The sequence below is a fragment of the Nipponia nippon genome, unplaced genomic scaffold (assembly GCF_047370975.1).
Source record: "Nipponia nippon isolate SJK-2023a ecotype South Korea unplaced genomic scaffold, ASM4737097v1 scaffold_21, whole genome shotgun sequence".
Classification (NCBI taxonomy): domain Eukaryota; kingdom Metazoa; phylum Chordata; class Aves; order Pelecaniformes; family Threskiornithidae; genus Nipponia; species Nipponia nippon.
Genome location: NW_028262338.1, coordinates 3,305,509 through 3,323,279, shown reverse-complemented (window position 1 = coordinate 3,323,279; position 17,771 = coordinate 3,305,509). Strand labels below are relative to the sequence as shown.

General features: G+C 42.4%; 1 protein-coding gene across 1 annotated transcript in view; it reads left to right on the top strand.

Moving 5' to 3' along the window:
• The window catches only part of RANBP17 (RAN binding protein 17), a 163,292-nt gene that overhangs the window by 130,030 nt on the left and 15,491 nt on the right, over positions 1 to 17,771 (top strand). The window contains exons 24-25 of the mRNA XM_087760196.1: positions 720 to 858; positions 7,475 to 7,641. Coding sequence (XP_087616322.1) covers positions 720 to 858; positions 7,475 to 7,641 — 306 coding nt within the window. The remainder of the gene's footprint in view (positions 1 to 719; positions 859 to 7,474; positions 7,642 to 17,771) is intronic.

The window sequence follows — 17,771 nt, the reverse complement described above, 5'->3', positions numbered from 1 at the left end:
AGTTCAGAACTGTCATTTTCTTGCAGGAAGGGACAAATTTGGGATAGCTAAAGGTGGTTAATACCCAGATTTATGCTTGCCACATAAAGAAAGTCCTTGGAACTGAAAAGTTGCTCTCAATTAAAATCAGTGTATGGGTTGTATAGTAAAGTGTGCGTATTTGGCACGTTCCTAGCCATCCAACAGTAAATGCCCTAAATAAGAGTCCTTAAGAGTAAGATGCTGATTGGGCCAATGGGTTCAAGCAAGTGCCTTTGCCTGCGCAAGTCCTGTTACAGGACCTCAGTTAAGCACGAAAAAAAGTCCATCTCTGAGATGATTTGGGGAAATCTGTGATAAATCTTAATAAGATTTCCTGCAGAAGGTAAGGTACAGGCCGTAATCCTGTCAAACTGACACCCGGGACAGAACGCTATACTGCTTTTACTAGACTGATAGCTGTCTGTGTAGAATGTCAAAGCATGATAGCGTTACTGTATTATCCTGAGCTTATTCTAAATTAATGGTGAGTTTATATCCTATGGTAAATTTGAAAAGTTGAAATCTACCGAGGACAAGAAAATATTTTGTCTCTATAAGTATTTTGATTTAATGGCTAAATTAGAATTTATTGCATCATAAAAACTATAGGATCACTCTTCTGTCATCTGTTAATGTTGTTAATATTAGTCGATGATAATATTTGTATTTACTATGAATGTGTACTCTTTTTTTTTCAGCAATATCGAAAACTAAGCCAGTCTTATTACCCACTTCTGGAGTGTTTGACCCAAGATCACATGAGTTTCATTACCAGTTTAGAACCTCGCGTCCTAATCTATATCCTTACCTCAATATCTGAAGGACTTACTGCAGTAGGTAAGAATTACTTACACTTGGCTAAAGAAAGAATTCAAGTATTTAGGTATCTAGCATTTTCAGAGAAGCACATTAATTTGTATCTTAAAAAATTAATATCAAGTGACAATGGAAGATGCTGGCTTTTGAACATTTTAAGAATGTGACTCTCTCAGTTAATGGAGCTAAATTCTTTCAAACATATAACCTGTAGGTTTTTACAGACAGTATTTTGAAATTGTCTTTTCTTACAAGCCAGATTTAAATTTATGTTAATGTTAAAATTATTAATGTGCCTCCACTAGGACTGTACTGAAAATTCATGCATTTGTTATTCAGCAGTAAAATGTATTAATATGTGTACAGGAATCTGTGGGGTTTTGTTTTTATTTGATCAACATAGCTGTCGTATAAATAATGCTTGTTCTGCACAGCTGTGATATGATTTGAGAAATTTAAAAGTATCTGTGGAAAAAAGAAACTAGTTATTCAGTATTTCCTGAATACACTTTAGAGGAGAATCAGTGCAGCAGAAGCATACTTGAAGTAACAATAAAAATACAGCAGTCTGATTGCAGTTCATTTCATTCTTTTGCACGGTTTAATTTATGCTTTTTAACCAGATGACTGTCCAAACATCTGGGGTTTGGGGGCAGTGGGGGCTGGTAGCTAAAGTCATTTGGAATATGGAGGAGGAGACTGAGCATTTGGGGGAAGAAAAAATAAATCATGCAGTTACATTCTGATCGCCTAGGAATGATGTGCATTTATATAGTTTGTTGACTGAGAAGCTGTTCAAAACCTTACAGTAGTATTTATTGATTAGGGTGGTTATTAAGGAAAAAAAAAATAGGAGCATATAACATTAGTGTGTATAGATGTTACTCCATAATAGCTGGTGTTTCTCATTACCGCCGAGTGTCAGTCAGGCCCCATAGGAATGCATGAATGCACCGAGACTCACAAAGCATTTGCTATGTTAAACACATTCAGCAGTTTTTGCTGCAAGAGGGAAACCACTCTTAGAGAGAAAATGGGTAGTGAAGAGCTAAGCAACAGTAGTAAAGAAGTATTCAGGTCATTTTATTATATAATGCTGAAATCCGTCTTCTCCCAGATCTTTTGAGTGCTTTGTCACCTGTAATGATGGTACAGCAGTTCTGCCTATAGGCTGGCTCTGCTGGGAGTCTGCCTGTTGATGGTTTAGAAATGGATATAGCGTACCGCGTGTTAGCTTGACTGACAGCCACCAGTTTAGCAAGCCCTGTTCCTGGTCTCCGTTATCTCTCCACATTACATCTCCTCCATTTGAGCTACTGGATATATTAATTTTGATAATTCACTAGCATACCAAGTTTGCTTTAACCATCTCTTTGAAACGCAGTTTGAATTCATGTAAAAGAAAGAGAAGAAAATGTAAAAGCTATGTAAGCTTCAGCTTTTGTGTGTTATGTTTATTTTCCCCTCTCAGAAAGTGTTAGATCTCTCAGTTAAGGTGGGGAGGAGGAGTGAGAAAAGTATGTATTTCCAATTTTAGCTTTAAACTTGTGGTTTAGGTATCTGTGAGTCTAATCATGAAGAATTATTAATTTTAAGGAACATTGATGTTTTGCTAGAAAACTTTTATTTGGTGGAATTCCTGATATTCTGCTGAGAAAAGTATCAACAAAAATTTTAACAGCTCACTTTTTTTTCACATTTCATAAACCATAGACTTGCTTAACCAATGCTCTCCTTCAGTTCATCTTAATGTCCTTAAAGTACCTAAGATAAATACAAACATACGAGACTAAAACAAAGTGTGTCAGAGTTTGTAACTTCACCTGACTTCACTGAAGGCTCGATGCAGTCCATCAAAAGCTATCATGCTCACTTTCGTGTTCGTTTTTTTCTTTGTTTGCTCTGATTCCTCCAAACTCAAGCAGTTTTTCGGTCTTTGAGACTTGCCTCAAATCTACCTGTCTGTCAGTAAGACCTGGCTGTTTCCGCATTGCCCAGAGAGGATGTGGCGTCTCCATCCTTGGAGATATTCCCAGACACTGGACGAGGTCCTGAGGAATCAGTCTGATGTTGACCCTGTTTTGGGCAGGAGGTTGGACTGGAGGATGGTCCCATTCGGTTTCTGCCACCACCCTTAGGATCCTACTGGTATTTTCCCTACATTTTCCACTTGTATTCTCCAGCTTTCCAAAACAATCTTTGATTCTGTCCAAATGCCTATGCAGCCCCTAATCTTTGTGAGTGTCTCTTGCACATTAAGAGTAACACTTTCCATGATTAGTCAGCTGAAAAATGCTTCTTTTCTACCTTTCCTGTTGAAGTGATAATGTGATTATTTTTCCTTAACGTCATGTTTCTTAATACTGCATGTATCAGTATCTTAGTAGTGCATATTGATGTCAGCCATTAAGTTCCTCATTTGTGTTCAAGGAGTTTTATTTTTGTAGCGAACTGAATAATTTTCCATACTCTTATAATGACATGTCTGGATGAACTACCCTTTGGTCAGTTTATAGCTCTTAATGTTAATTTATTTATTTTTAATCATCTCAAGAGTTAGTTACCTGTCACTGTGGTTTTTTAGGAGTCATTCCTCTAAATGTTTTCTCTCTTTTAAAATTTTGGTATTTGGGACATTACCAGTTGTCAGAGAGTGAAATACAAATCCATTTCTTATGTGTTACTCGGTCACATACATCCTCCTGCCCTTGGAAAATGGGTGAGTAGATCCAAGCGTTGCCTTTTTCACTGAATTATATCAGTGCCACAAGAACATCTCAGAATAGTAGGGCTCAGGGCTATAAGCCATCTGAGGGGGAATTGTGTTTTAAACTGATTAGAACATACAAGTCATTTTCAGAAATGTTTATAAAAATGAAATAGCTGTCGTCTTTATTTTAAAAATTAAATACCAGGAGATCACTTCTCTTTCACAGGAAAAAAGTATCTGACTTTTTTTTCTCTATTCTCTTTACATATGTGAAACCTTTGAGACTCTCATTGTTGTCAGCTGTAGGATAAACATTCCCTAAATCCTTATTTCTGAGGAGTGTTCATTCTGTTGCTGAGTAAATACCTCGCTCGATTCCACGCTTTATAAACACTGTGAAAGAACAGGTATTCCTTCTGAAGCGCCTAGCTGTAAATCAGCTATAATGGAAGCCCTCATCTAAGCTTTTATTGCGAGGATAAACACTCCAATAGTTCTCTTCTAAAGTGTTTACCTGGCTTTTTCACAGCTGACTCAGTGGATCAGAGCCTTTTAATGTAGTCTGCCTGGCATGTTGTCACTAATCTCTGCAAAGCTTTTCTAATTCTCATATGATTAATAGTATAGTATGCTATTCATTGAGGAAAAAGTAAAAACATTTTTTCTGTCTTGCTGCCTAATTTAGATGTTAAATTGCTAAATCCATTTACTTTCCAGGTTTAGTCTCAAAGGCAAATAGTGCCAGTATTGAACTGTAAGCAACTGACGAACAGGGAAAATACCACTTAACTCCCTCTCCTTGCGTTTATATGTGAAAACCAAAACAAAGTCTTTTCATTTGCAGAGATTCAGCAATGTCATTAAACTGTTGAAAAATAATTCCCCTTCAGCATGCTCTTGTCATATTGTTGAGACCTCAAGTTGTTTGGGGGTTTTGTCAGCTTTTTTAAAATAATATAACCCATTCTAACATACCTGCTCAACTTCCAGTTACTTGAGCTCGTGGCTAGTTGGAATTGCCTACATAAGGCAAAAACATACAGATAATAAAAAACTGCCTGTAAAGTTAGCCCCCAAAACATGAAATGAATGCATACTGGCGAAGAAGAGACCAAAAGAGCTAGTTGAATGTGACGGTGACTGGTGGCAGCGTCGTCATCCTTGTCCCCTGCCCGCCACCGGCACCTACCTCGCCATCAAGTAAGTCCAGAGAGCTCAGTTTTGTTTGACAAAACTACTGAACTGTTACTGGATCCGTGCTGGCACACATGGAGCTGCTTTTGGCGTTTTCTGTAACCACGGCCTGCTTGCTTCGTGATCCAAATGATTAGCTCACAGGTGATAGAGCTGAGCTGACCAGAAGTGAGAAACATGGTTTGACTGCGTTTTTCCTGATTATCCCAAGCTTTTATCTCCATTTCTTTTATAATTCCATCTTTATTCTGTCTTCTCCACCCATTTATTCTGTCCATAGCCCAGACTTGGTAGCTCCTTGTTGCTGGTTTGTTCTATTTATTTGATTGGCTGACTTGTCTCGCTAAGATTTAGTGAGAACGCTATTCTGCTCCAGCACAAGGTTCCACATGCCCAGAAGAGTCATTCAAGGGAGTTTGCTTGACACTCCCTGTCTGTTATATCCTTGCAATCAAAAGGAAAAATGAGCATAGGGAAGCATATTTGATATATAGTTATGGGCAAATTTAAGTAGCTCTTAACACTCAGATCAGATTCTCATGAGCAAATGATAGCATAGACCTGTCTGCTGTCCTGCTAAAATCACTTACTGTCGAATGTAAAATATCTACTTGTACAGTATCAGCATGTTTAGAACTACTGCTGTTTTGTAAACTGATGATAGTGATTTACTTTGTATTATTCAATTTAAAAAGAAATAGAGTTAAGCACTGGTTTAGAAATACAGCAGAGCCCTCCTATGAAATATGTATTTTCAAATCTCTCACTTGTTATTGATGGTGATTCAATTCCACCATGAATTGCATTTCTAGTTTATAAGCAGGACTGTTTTGGTTGAGTACACGATGCGTGCCAGATTCTGCGGTCTTTACGTTGGCAAGACTCACAACTTTGAACTCAGCTTTGTTCCAGCAATGCGTCTTAACATCCTGCCCTGTTGAATTCAGGCCTGGGAGGCTCACTGCTCCGGCGGAGGCAGGCTTGAGATGCTCCAGCTCCTTTCTGTGAGCTGTAAGATCGCTCTCAACTCCTGCTGCTAAGTCAGCTGGTTGCTTTGGCAGATCGAGTCTTAGGAGACCACTTGTATCTTCTTTGCCCGTAAATATTTCTTCAGTGTTTACTTCAAAACACTCTTAGCAAAATACAATTAGTTTTTAGATGGTGAAGGGTTAATAGTGTCAGCACAGGGCTTAAGGAGTTAAACAGACACAGATCAAAATACTTCAGTGTCTAGAGGGATGTGTTTAAATGAACACTGCGAGCTTGGCAGGCCTCCAAATTAGCATAGTTTAAAGAATTCAAGGTACATTTAATTGGATCCTTCAATCCCTTTTCCCTCAGAATGAGCATTTTAACAGTTTAATTCCTTTTGCAACCCCCACACATCCCTTACTCCAGTGGCCCATCTAAAATAAATACTGTGAACTATAAAAGGCCTAGACAAGTTCTAGCTGAAGTCAGTGGCAACAGGATGGAGTCCTAAATGCCCTGCTCATTTGGATCTGATGTTTGAAATTGCAGGGAATACCAGCTAGGGCTAAACCTTGCACCCGGCAGGTTGAACCACTGCGTGCACATAAGGAGCTTCAGCTGGTGGTGGTATCGCGAGGAACCGGCAGTTGTTTGAACATGTGGCTCTGGGCAGGGTTACAGACCCGGAGCGGGAGGCAGCGCAGTTGTTAATGCCGGAGTCGCAGCCACTGGTGGGGCCAAGGAGCATCTCGGGTGCCAGGCCCGGCGGAGACAGCAGCTGGGCAGCGGGAAGGGTGCAGCGCTGCGTTCAGGAGGAGGAGGAGAGGAGCCTGCGTGAGAACCGAGGACCGGTACGCTGTCAGTGTCGCGCTGATGCATGGCAGTGAGCAGAATCCTCTTGCACAGCAGCGGCACAGCAGGCAACACCTAGCAACAAAATAACTTACATAAATCAGACAGACATATTTACTCTGCAAATAGGTTTAAGCTTTTAATCTCCCTTACTTATAGAAACAGTAAGTAAAGATACGAAGTGGCTTTTGCTTCTGCTTTTCAACAATATCCTCCTTTCCTGTCATGGCTTTCAGTTTTGGGGACATTTGTGAAGCATTTGGTAGTGATTGCTGTTGTGTTGTTGCCAGCCATATTTAATGTACTTTAACCTACTCGAATTATTAGTTGTTATGCAAAATGACTAACTGGCTGTTCTGTGATCACCCTTGTGCTACCTTTGATGGCCCTTGTTCATTGTTTGCCACCTGATAGTGGCAATTGTAAGCTATTTGGGGCAGAGAAACGTTGTGAAATACTACTTGAGAAGAACCTGGACAGCAGCTCTACTGATTTAACCTTGCCTTTTCAGTAAGCAGATCAAAACAGACTTCTGCTTTCCAGGAATCTGGAGCCCTCTGAACGTGAAGCTGAATGCCAGTAAAATGTCGACCCTCGTCCTGCACTTTCCCAGTACGCAGAGGGGCAGCTGCATTCATACAGCTGTGAAAGGAGTTCACTGTGGCTCATAAGATCTCTAGAACATGGAGCTATCCAGTTGCTCAAAAGCAAAGGTTTAATACCGCTGTGTGTTAATAAAAGCAGTCTTCAAAGCTAGTCAACTCATGTATCAAAAATAGACTTGTCGATGTATCGATTCGCCTAATGTCAAAGAGATTATTGAAGTCGAGCTCTCCAAGTACTATAAAACGTCATTATTAATTATTCTTTTATGGAAACAATTTCAAAACTGTTTCATTTTTTACACAGATACAATTGTCTCCTCCAGCTGTTGCGCTAGTTTAGACTACATTGTCACCTACCTCTTCAAGCACCTCGCTAAAGAAGGCAAGAAGACTCTAAGATGTAGAGAACTTTCACAGGATGGACAGAGATTGCTTCATTTCATGCAGCAGAACCCAGAAGTTCTACAGCAGGTGAATTAGCAGTCTTTTCTATGGGGTATTACTACACTTCTGAATTTTTCTGGTTTTTTTGTGGTCCTGAACACCAGGGTAGCATTGGCTATTTAGTAACAGAACAAACCTCCCTACGCTGGTATGCAACCCTGAGTAGCTTCAGCCGTGTTCTCGTGACAACCAAAGATTGAAGGTATTTTTTGTCATAGTGAAAAGCGTAGATACTATACTTGGCTGTACAGTATCTTAAAACTTGGTGTTTCATTTTTGCTCCTAAACAGAGGTGTGCGAGATCATCAGTACATTTCTATAGGCAAATGGGAAGGAAAGCTCTCTAAAGTATTTTAGGAGGAAGAGGAACAGATTCTGGCATTGAACCATACATTTTGGTAATGAAATGTGTAAATTGAATGGCTGTATGCTATCGAGTTGGAATATTTTATTTTACAGTAGGTGACTCAGTGGGATTTTTTCTGCTAAAGGTAAATACAATAGAAATTAAATCTCATGCTTCTGAAAAGGAAGTGGCCGCTGTACTGTTCAGGAGAGATTTTCCCTTCCCAGCTCCGTCAGGTTTATCACAGCCCAAGTACATTATGGGGAGATCAGGATGTTCATAGCTACATACCTCCACTTCTGCTCTGTGCCACACTCCCTTAAAATCTCATTAAACTATTTGAAACTGCGTCTTTACAAGAGGCTCTGGATTCCGAACAGAGTTGCAAAGATGCCGTTTCAGGAGACGCGTTTCACAGGTCTGGAGGCTTTTAACGAAAACAGACGTTATTAACAAAATGCAAATGGCTAGTGTGGACGTCTTCGTGTTTCCCTAACAGGTACGCTGTCATTTGGAAAACGCCTGGCACACAGTCACCACAGTTATCGTTGTCATTTGTTTACTGTTCTAATTGAAGGTGAAAAGTAACTAATGGTCGCTAATATATTCCTGGCAGCATATAGCATACTGGGAGAATATTAATGATGCTTATTATTGACATCATTATCAGAATATGATGATTCCCTTGTCATATAACAGGTTCTTATGTTTTACTTGCCTAACAGGGGTTTCATGGAAACTAGCAGTGAAGTCAGCATTTGGGTATGTCAGATTGCTCAGTGTGGCACCCTGCGCGCACTGATTTGAGCGCAAAGGGCAGAACAGCAACCTGGTCTCCGGACTTCCCTGCGTTTGTGGCAATCTTGATGTAATACTTTGTCTGTTAATAACGCGGTAATCTTTCACTTCACGGCATGTGACTAGGCGGTGATCTGTCTTTATTAACTTCAGATTCTGCGGAATACGTTATATTTATTTTGAATGCAGGCTTTCACATACTCTTTTAAATATTAATGGCTGGTCTCCAGTAGTCAGCATAAATATGATTTGCATTAGCGCTAGTCATATCATATTGAGTGCCTCTGATGTCAACTACTCAGTGTACTAATATCTGACATCATCTCCCGAGGTCACTGACAACTTTGACCTTTATTCTCATGCACGGTTTCTGTAGTCTCAGAAGCTCTTTTGAATTGATTTGAAATTTTGACTCTTCCCTTTATGAGGCAGTAAAATTGATAATTATTCAGATGGGAACTGAGCACTGAGTGAAAAATCAATTCCACCCGCTCTCTGCTGCGTATAAAATTACTTCTGAGTCTGCTGGACTGAACGGATGGCCAAGGTAAAAGCAGCAGGCAGAAATAGTAGAGAGGATTAGCTGGACGAAACTAATAGCCTAAAGGGATGGCTTTTGAGATGAGGGAGTGGGCCGGTTGGGGGTTATTATCAGCAATGATGGGACTCATTGATCATATGTTTACATCAGGTTTCCATTGGGTTATAAATCAGCCCTGAATAGAAACGGAACCCAAGGCCTCGCGTTTTACCAGGGGGACGGTGTATTAGATTATTCTCACTTTCACACTCAGATGAAAAGTGAGACATTGATTATTCATCGGCTGGCCATTAAACACTGGTTTTATAGATGATTTGACTATCATGGAAGCTAATGAACAAGGTTGCTGCTTCATAACCAGCGGTTTCAGTTTTCAAGACATCTGTGTCGGTTAAGTAATGCATAACCCTATTAAAAGGAATGGGTTACAAATTGCTTAACAGCGCTGAAAAACTAGACCCTAATGACTAATTGTGCTTTGAGTTTAGAGAGGTTTGTCAGCTCTTTAAACTAAACTGATGCAATGATAACTGCAATTATTTACCCGTTAGAACATTTCTTCCGAGTTGGATCTCTGGAAGTAGTTGGGTAATTAAAATTTCCAGCAGCACCTGAGGAACGGCCCGCCTCAGGTCCTACCGCTGGCTGTGCAGCCACACAACGGCCCGACTGCCGCTTGCTCCCACCGGCACGGCAACAAACCCCTCTGGGCCCCGCTGCCCGGTGGGGGATGCGGGCCCTGCGCCGGGCCGGCTCCCCGCCCGCCGGGACGGGCCGCAGCCTCGGGCGAGCGCCGGGGCCGCGGGAGCCGCGCCCGCCGCCGCTTCCCGCCCTCCCGGGCCCGAGGCGGGGACGGCTCCGCCCGCCCAGCGCCGCGGCAGGGGGAGGCCGCTGCCGAGCGGCCGTCGGCCCGGCGGAGCAGGAAGGCGCCGCCGGAGCGCGGCGGGCGGTAGGTGCCCGGGGGCCGCCCCGCCGGCCGGGGCAGCGGCGGGGGCCGGGGCGGGAGCGCCGCCCCCTGCCGGCGGGCCGGCGGGGAGGCCTCCGGGGCCGGCGGGGCAGGCGGGCGGGAGGAGCGGCCGGGCCCCCCCCCCCCGCCGCCGAGGGGTGCGGAGCCGCCGCCTCCCGCCTCGCTCGGCCGCCTGGCAGGGCCCGCGGGGGAGGGCCGGCGGGGGCCCGAGGGCCGGCGGGGCCGGGGCCGGGGCCGGGGCGCCTGGCCGCTCCTGAGCAGCGGCTGCAGCACCAACGGAGCGCCGCCTTGCTTTTCTGCTGGCGAGCGTGCAGCTGAGCGCTCCTTCGCCGCTGGATGAGGCGATTCAGCGTCTGAGTGCCGTTCGGTAAACAGGTGTATATCCATGACGGGGGCTTTCGTCGTCTTTAGCCTCTAGAGTTGTATAATTAAACCCCGTTAGTTCTTATTTTGTTTGCTTACGTACGTCCCGCAGCAGTTCTGGTTTTTTAATAGGTAGATGTGACTGTACAAAGACAGGAGCAATACAAAACGTGGAAGTGAAGCAACTTCTTAATGTTCAGGAGCAAGTTACAGCAGCCCGTTGAAGTGTAGCAGTGGCTGTTGGCTTTGGCCCTGCTCTTTGCTGTGCCACCGGCTTTGCTCCCCCGGGCGAGCTACTTAGTCTGAGCTTAATCTGCACACAACTGCTTCCTGATAGTGTCTTACGACTAAACTGAATTAAGGTGTAAAGTAATTTGAGATACATAGATAGAAAGCAGTATTAAGTTTATTACGTTCAACTATTGCTGTTACATTATGTTGTGTTATAAGCACTTTAATAAATAATTTTAAAAGGCTCCTACTTTTCTATGCTGTTATTCTGGGATTGTCAGGTGAAGCCAGTGCTTGCTCCACTTTATAAATTAAAGTGTAATTTTTGGTTTTAAGATGCTGCCTTTATGTTCTGGTAATGCTTATCTTGCTGAATTGTACACATTAGGCTGTTAGTTCAATTTTGGTGCGGTGAAGTACTGTTCATGTTAGTTCTTTCCGAAAATCCATCAGTTTTGTAGCATCTTTCACCCACGGTTCTGACAAACGTTCCCAAGAGCCATGCACGGTAGGGAAAGAACTCTGCGTAGTCATCACTGAAATAATTCTGTGCTGGGAGTGGAAGGGGGTAAATGGTTGGTTGGTTGAACAGAAACAGGATCTCGGTGACATTGCGGTGTTTGCTGCCTTTCCCGGGCTTTTCTTGGAGAGGTGCGTTAGGCGTAGGGGTAACGAATGAGGGAGGGTATTGCATGGCGGTTACGTTCCGTGCATCGTCTTCGGGAGGATGGTGTGGGTAAGGATAAGGAGGGGGTTTTGGTAAGTTTGAATGTCGTACCAGCGTTTGGATTAGATCTGCACGGTGCCTGCGCCAAGACACAGCGTGCAGCCGAAGCAATCTCCGACTCGCTGGTGCAGGAGCGGCAGCGAGTGCTGTTTGGCCTGCCCAGAGGTGGAGCGGCACTGCGTGCCTCTGCGGCGCGGCCAGCCGGGAACCAGAAGGCACATGGCTCCTGGCCGGCGGTGGCTGCTGGCAGGTACGCTCTGCTTCTCAGCCCAGGTGGGCCCACAGCAGGGGACAGTTCTGGCGAACGGTTGTTTCAGGCTCGGGGGGCTGTGGAGTGAGGCTGTGCCTGCGCCAAGCCCTTCTGAGGGTTCAGCATTTCTGGGGGCAGTGGTGGGGAGTGCCGCAGTTAGGGAAAATCGGCAGGGATGTGGGAAGAGCTGCCGTTTATTGCCGTAGGGGAACGTAGTGGAGTACATGGGCTGGAGAGGGATCTCTAGGAAAGGAGCGTTGCAGTAGGTGGCTGGGAGGTATGTGGATGAACAAAGAACTTGGAGGGCGTGGGTAATGGTGAGTGCGGTAGCGCTGAAAAGGGGAGCAAGGATGGGGTGTGCAGTACTGCGGTAATGGGAGGATGTGTGGCTTATCGGTGACGGGTAAAACCTCTCCGGGCTGCTCACTGGAGCTGAGTGCTCGTGACTTAGCACTTCACCGAGTGACGAAGGTGCGCTGAATGAAGCAGCACAGCAGCACTGCGTAGCAAATGTAAAAGAGAGAGTAAAGATGCCAGTTGCAATGAAAAATCAAGTGGCATTACTAAAATAAAAACATATTCTAAATTGCTACTTTCCTTTTTTCCCTTTTATGTAGTAAAATCAGTGATGTTTTTGTTTTTCAGTTAAACCTCAGTGCCACATACAGCTAGTGTGGAGTTATGCACGGTAATGGAAATAAAAACATGAAGAGGAGGTGTGTTTATAACGCATGCTTCGTGGCCCGTGCAGAAGCACTTGAATATAAGCACATCACAAAAAGAAACCTGAATTGTACTGACAGAGGTCAGCTGTGCAAGATGTTGAGTACCTGGGCACCTTGAGCCACATCTGTGAGCACGTGCTTAATTTTAAGAGCAGATGAAACCCACAGGTGCGATTGTTCCTGTGCTTAAAATTAAATGTGTTTAAAGGCTCAGCTGAATCAGGACCAGAGTGCTCAGCTTTTGCCGGCTTGAGCCTTGAAAGATTTGATACAGCAGTGAGAGGGATTTTCATTGGGACATCTGTTTTCAGCCCCTTAGCTCGATTTAAAAATGTTATCCAATACTATCATAACTTTCTTTATTAATTGAAAGGGATGGAGATACACCAGCTGTAGCCCAACCCAGCAGAGACTTGGGTGGCTAAGCAACAGAAAAGGCACCATATTGAGTGAGCCAAAATTCAGTCTCAAAGTCATTTATTTTAACCAGTGACAATACGTTTAGACTCTAGTGTTTCGATTTGATTGATGGTTTAATATCATATATAATTTTTTTAATGAAGGGAACTCGTTTAAATACGTTAACATTTGCACTAGTAGTCTCCCATGTACATAACTGCATTTAATCATTACTCTGATTGTTTTTGTGGTTGTGTAATTTGTATCAGCAAAGTAACTATGTCAAAGCCATCTTATCTTAATGAAGAATATGGTTACTTCTCTTTTATACGTACCTCTTACTGCACATGCATAAAGGCGGCAGCAGCCTCAGTCTCGAGGATATTGCTAAATGTATAGCTATCGCTACATGAGCGCTGTCAATTAAGAAATCAAAAATATTAATGAGCTTAGTGTCTTCTCTAATTCTGCTTTGTTTAAAGCCTTGTTGTGATTTGTTGTCATGTGAATCAAGTAATTTAATTTCAAGACTTTTAATGTTAAAATACATCATCATTAGTGATGTATCTGAAGATTTCACGCTCTTAATAATGGTGCTAAATCAAATTGGGCATCTCCTCTTAATCATCCAAGCTGTGCTGTAGTTCACACAAACAGTTTGGGGGCTGGAGAGAAGTTTAGTTCCGCGAAGTAACAAGTATTGTACAGAATTCATGTATGGAAACAAAAAGCGGCGATTCGGCTCGCAGCGCGAACTGCTAGAGGTGTCAGTGTTGGATGTGCAGCCTCAGGCTAGGCAGCTGGTGTATGTATGCTTTTGTTTATCGGTTACTGGTTTATGTAGCCTTTAGGCCAGCACATGAAACAATCGTTCCTACAGGGTCAGCTGCTGGTCAGAAGCAAAGTAAGAAAAGACTTTGCCTTAAAACGCCTCAGCCATAATTTTAGTGCAGCTGGCACCTGCTACTGGTGCACAGCGGGAGGGTTAGAGGTCAAAGAGGCAGTTGTTCTAAACTCCGTGATGGCTTAAAGGGACTTGTAGATTAATCTGCTTTATTAACTTCTGTATATTAGATAACTATTGCAGTGAATGACAGTCCGTCTTTCTGAATAAGTCCCTTCACCTCTTTCTCTCTTAAATTGGCTTTTGAGTAATGAATATTAAATAGAATACATTTCAGGGTAATTAAATGAAAACATTAGGATGATGTTGTTTTACAATCATATCTATAAGTTTCTTGTATATTTATCTTGCATTATTACTGTTCATTGCTTTTTGCTAGCAGAACAAAAAGCATAAATGTTTCAATTAAAGAAGAGGAACTGGCTGTATTTCTCAATAACCTCGTGTCTTCTGTGCTGCATAAATATTTTCAAAAGGCAAATAAGTTTAAAGAGAAGTATAAAAATGTTTTATTCCTTGTTTACTCAGTGCAATGTAATACTTTACTTGGAAATGTTTTCGATTTCTGCTGGCCGCGGTTGTTTTATATAAAACACTAAGAGGTGCTGGTTTGGGAAAGGGCAAAAAATATTGCCATTCCATAGAATCTAACTAGCGATATGAATAGCACCAATAATTTTGTAAAGTTCACATTATAATTCAAAATCCCGTTAGAAGTGATGCTTGCAGTCTGGAAAGAAAGCAATATCTTTACAAAATGGATAGGGAAAGGTAACAATCCATTCCGTGATCTGCTACTGGCAGATTTGCCATGTGAGTAATGAAACTTGCTCTCAGTTAACAAACACCCACCCCTTCGTCCATGAAAAAAAAGAAAAAAAAAAATCAGATTTAAAATTCTAGAATAGCAGCGGCTTACAAGGATGCTTAATTGCTGTTGGATATGATAGCAGTGGCCCGTCGAAGCTTATAGCGGATGAGATGATGCTTGTGTAGAGAGCCGGTGCTCGATGAGGCAATTGCTGTGGCGTTCTGACCTAGCCACTGTTCGTTTTGAGCAAAGGGAAAGGTATGTGTCAGGTGAAAACGGCTGTTGCGTTGCTGAAAACTTTCTAGTGACCGGCACACATTAAATAGATGTCCCACTTAGCCTTGGCAGATTTCCGATTTTCAAGACTCTGGAATTGAACCTCAAAAATCCGCATTTTTCCTAGGCTAATAAATTGCTGTTGGTTTTGTTTGTTTGTGATCCTGAGACATATTTGTGTGCTCAGGGTGTCTTCTGAAATCGTGAGATCCAGAAACCTAGTTTGTTGGGATTTTTCCCTGGTGTTTACTTGCTGGGTTTTTTTTACTGAAAATTGAGATTCTTGTGTATTTACCTGTCTCCAGGAACCTGCACAGTAAAAAAAAAATACCTTTTTTAAAAATCCCAATATCACAACAGATTGATGAGACTTGGGAAAACTGTTAGTTTATGTCAGCTTAGCTTAGCATAGTTTAGGTTAGCTTAGTTTAACTTCAGCAAATCCTCCCAGTGCTTTGCTGGGCGCATCAGAGACGAGACAGTTTAGCTATTGAAGGAGCACTACGCACAAAGGACTCCTACACAACGTGGGATTTGGCCTTTTGGCATAACCGTGTTTCTGCACTCATGATTCATTTCCCTTTAAAAAAAAAGAAATAAAAAAAATTAAAAATGAAGTGTGTGCAACCATTCTTTAAAATCTTTTTAGCGTGACAAGTAAAGTAATCTTCTATTGATACTTAAAAGTCCATCTGCAGAAATTCAGGCAGAATGTTAGAGAGACGCAATATCTATTGAAATGTTGAGTGTCAAACTGCCAGGGTAATGTATTTAGTATGAAATATAATATTCAGTGCATTTTGTTTTGATGACTGCATGAAATAGCCCTGTGCTCTTATCCTTTGTTGTTGTTGTGAAAGATGATATTCACTAAGAAGTGTTGGTGACTATTCAGGACGCAGTAGCAATATGCTTATTACCATCTTTATCATCTGTCTTTTATGTTTATTTGCAATAGCTTTGGTTACAGTTCAGTTCATCAGGATAGCAAAAATAGTTTTAATTGTTCTACAGAAGAAATTAGAGTCAATTTATGAACAGTTTGAAAACAGAAGAGGTTTGAAATATGTTAGGCAATCAGTAATTAATACTTGGATTAGTCTTTTTAAGTTCTACGCTAGTACGCTGCTCTGCTCCAGTAGGGCAGAGTAGGCCGCTTGGCTTTATGGACGATCCTTGAACAGTGGTTAGAGCCAGGCTTCTGGGTTTCTTATACTCTGATTTCCTTCAAGGTGTGGCTTAAAAGCCCAGCCTGCCTCCCTGTCCCTGCTGATTATCTCAGTGCTATTATCAGTGCTAAACTAAGGTAAATACCGGTAAAATAATTACCCTGGTTCTAATTTTCTCTGTACTACTGGTTACTGTTGCTGTGTGGGGGATGCCTCTGGGTCTGCTGCTGGCAAACATCCACATGGTTTGAGCCTACGCTCAAGCTGTCTGCAAATCCCAGCTGCCTTGTGGCAAGCAACATCAGGGCTCTTGTAAAAGAGATCTACAGACCTCTTAGCGTTGCTGCAAGGCCAGGTGGATTATGTGATAGATGCCAGGCTGGACTTGACTTGCAGGTGAGTGCAAGCTTGAGCCCAGCTTAAGGACTTGCTCCTTGGCTTGTAGGGCCTGCATCCCTGAGGTTGCACTGACCACGCTTCCACTCAGTGTCAGAATGAGTCTCGTTCAGATTCAGGAATAAACGCACGCTTAGTTTGAGATACCTTCAGGTTCCTTGGATGAAAGATTTAGAGCTGATCTCATGCTCAGCCTTTCCCTCCATATGCAGCTTTTTCCATTTCTGGAACATTTCTGTAAATTGAGTTTGAGATGAGCCTCAAATTGTTTCTAGACTAAATGATTTTATTTTTCCAGTAATAGCGTTTTCCGACCCTGTCTTCCCTCCCCACGTGACTGGCATTTTGGAAGGCCTTCCTGTAATAGAGATTTCAGAAAACTAATGGTCCAGCAGGTAAAGATCCCAATTCCTATGCTGAAATCCAGGTGCAACATTGAAAATCCCCAGCTTTTTTTGTGCATCAACTCCCAGCACTTGATACAAGGGAAGGCACCGATGAATTTCTCAGGAGCTAGAGATGAGAAGAGTGACAGCTCACATTTGAGGAATTTAAAAAAGATGCATGCTGTAAGTCCTAGTGTCAGTTAAGGGGAAGACTGAAAGATTTAGACATAGAGCCATTTATATTCCTGAAGATAGACTCTTGCTGGAAGGCGTTGGTGTAGGTGAAACCGCTGTTCTCTCCTCCCAAGAGGATTAAATAATCTGTAACTAGTCACTTGGTCGGAGGTGCTGGTAGTAGACACTGACTTCATCCTGCGTCACCTCTCAGGTAAGAGTGCTGGCTGTGCAAGAAAGGGAGAGGCTCTCAGCATGCAGACTGGAAAAAATGCTTAAGGATCATCTTCTGAGATGAGACTGACTGGGTTTACAAAGACCTGAACCTAACTGCTTCTTCATATACTGCTAAAAGCAGAGGGGAATGTGTATTTTTTTTTTTTTAAAGATTTTTTAAAGAGCTCAGCCTTCTACACCAAAGCAACCTGAAATTTATGTTACAAATTATGACAGCTTGTGCATTCCAAAAGTCCTGGTTAATCACAGTTCTGTCGTCTTTAAAAACAGCTGAAACTAAAGATGTAACGCTGTATAGTCATGGCCACTTGTTTAGAAATGGCTGAATCTTAAATAGACAGCTTAGGTTAATTTAAAATGATACTCTAGTATCTGCAAATGAAAATCTCTGAATGCTACCAGCTAAAAAATGCAGATTAAGGGTTGATGTCACAATCTTAAATTATTCCAGCCTGAG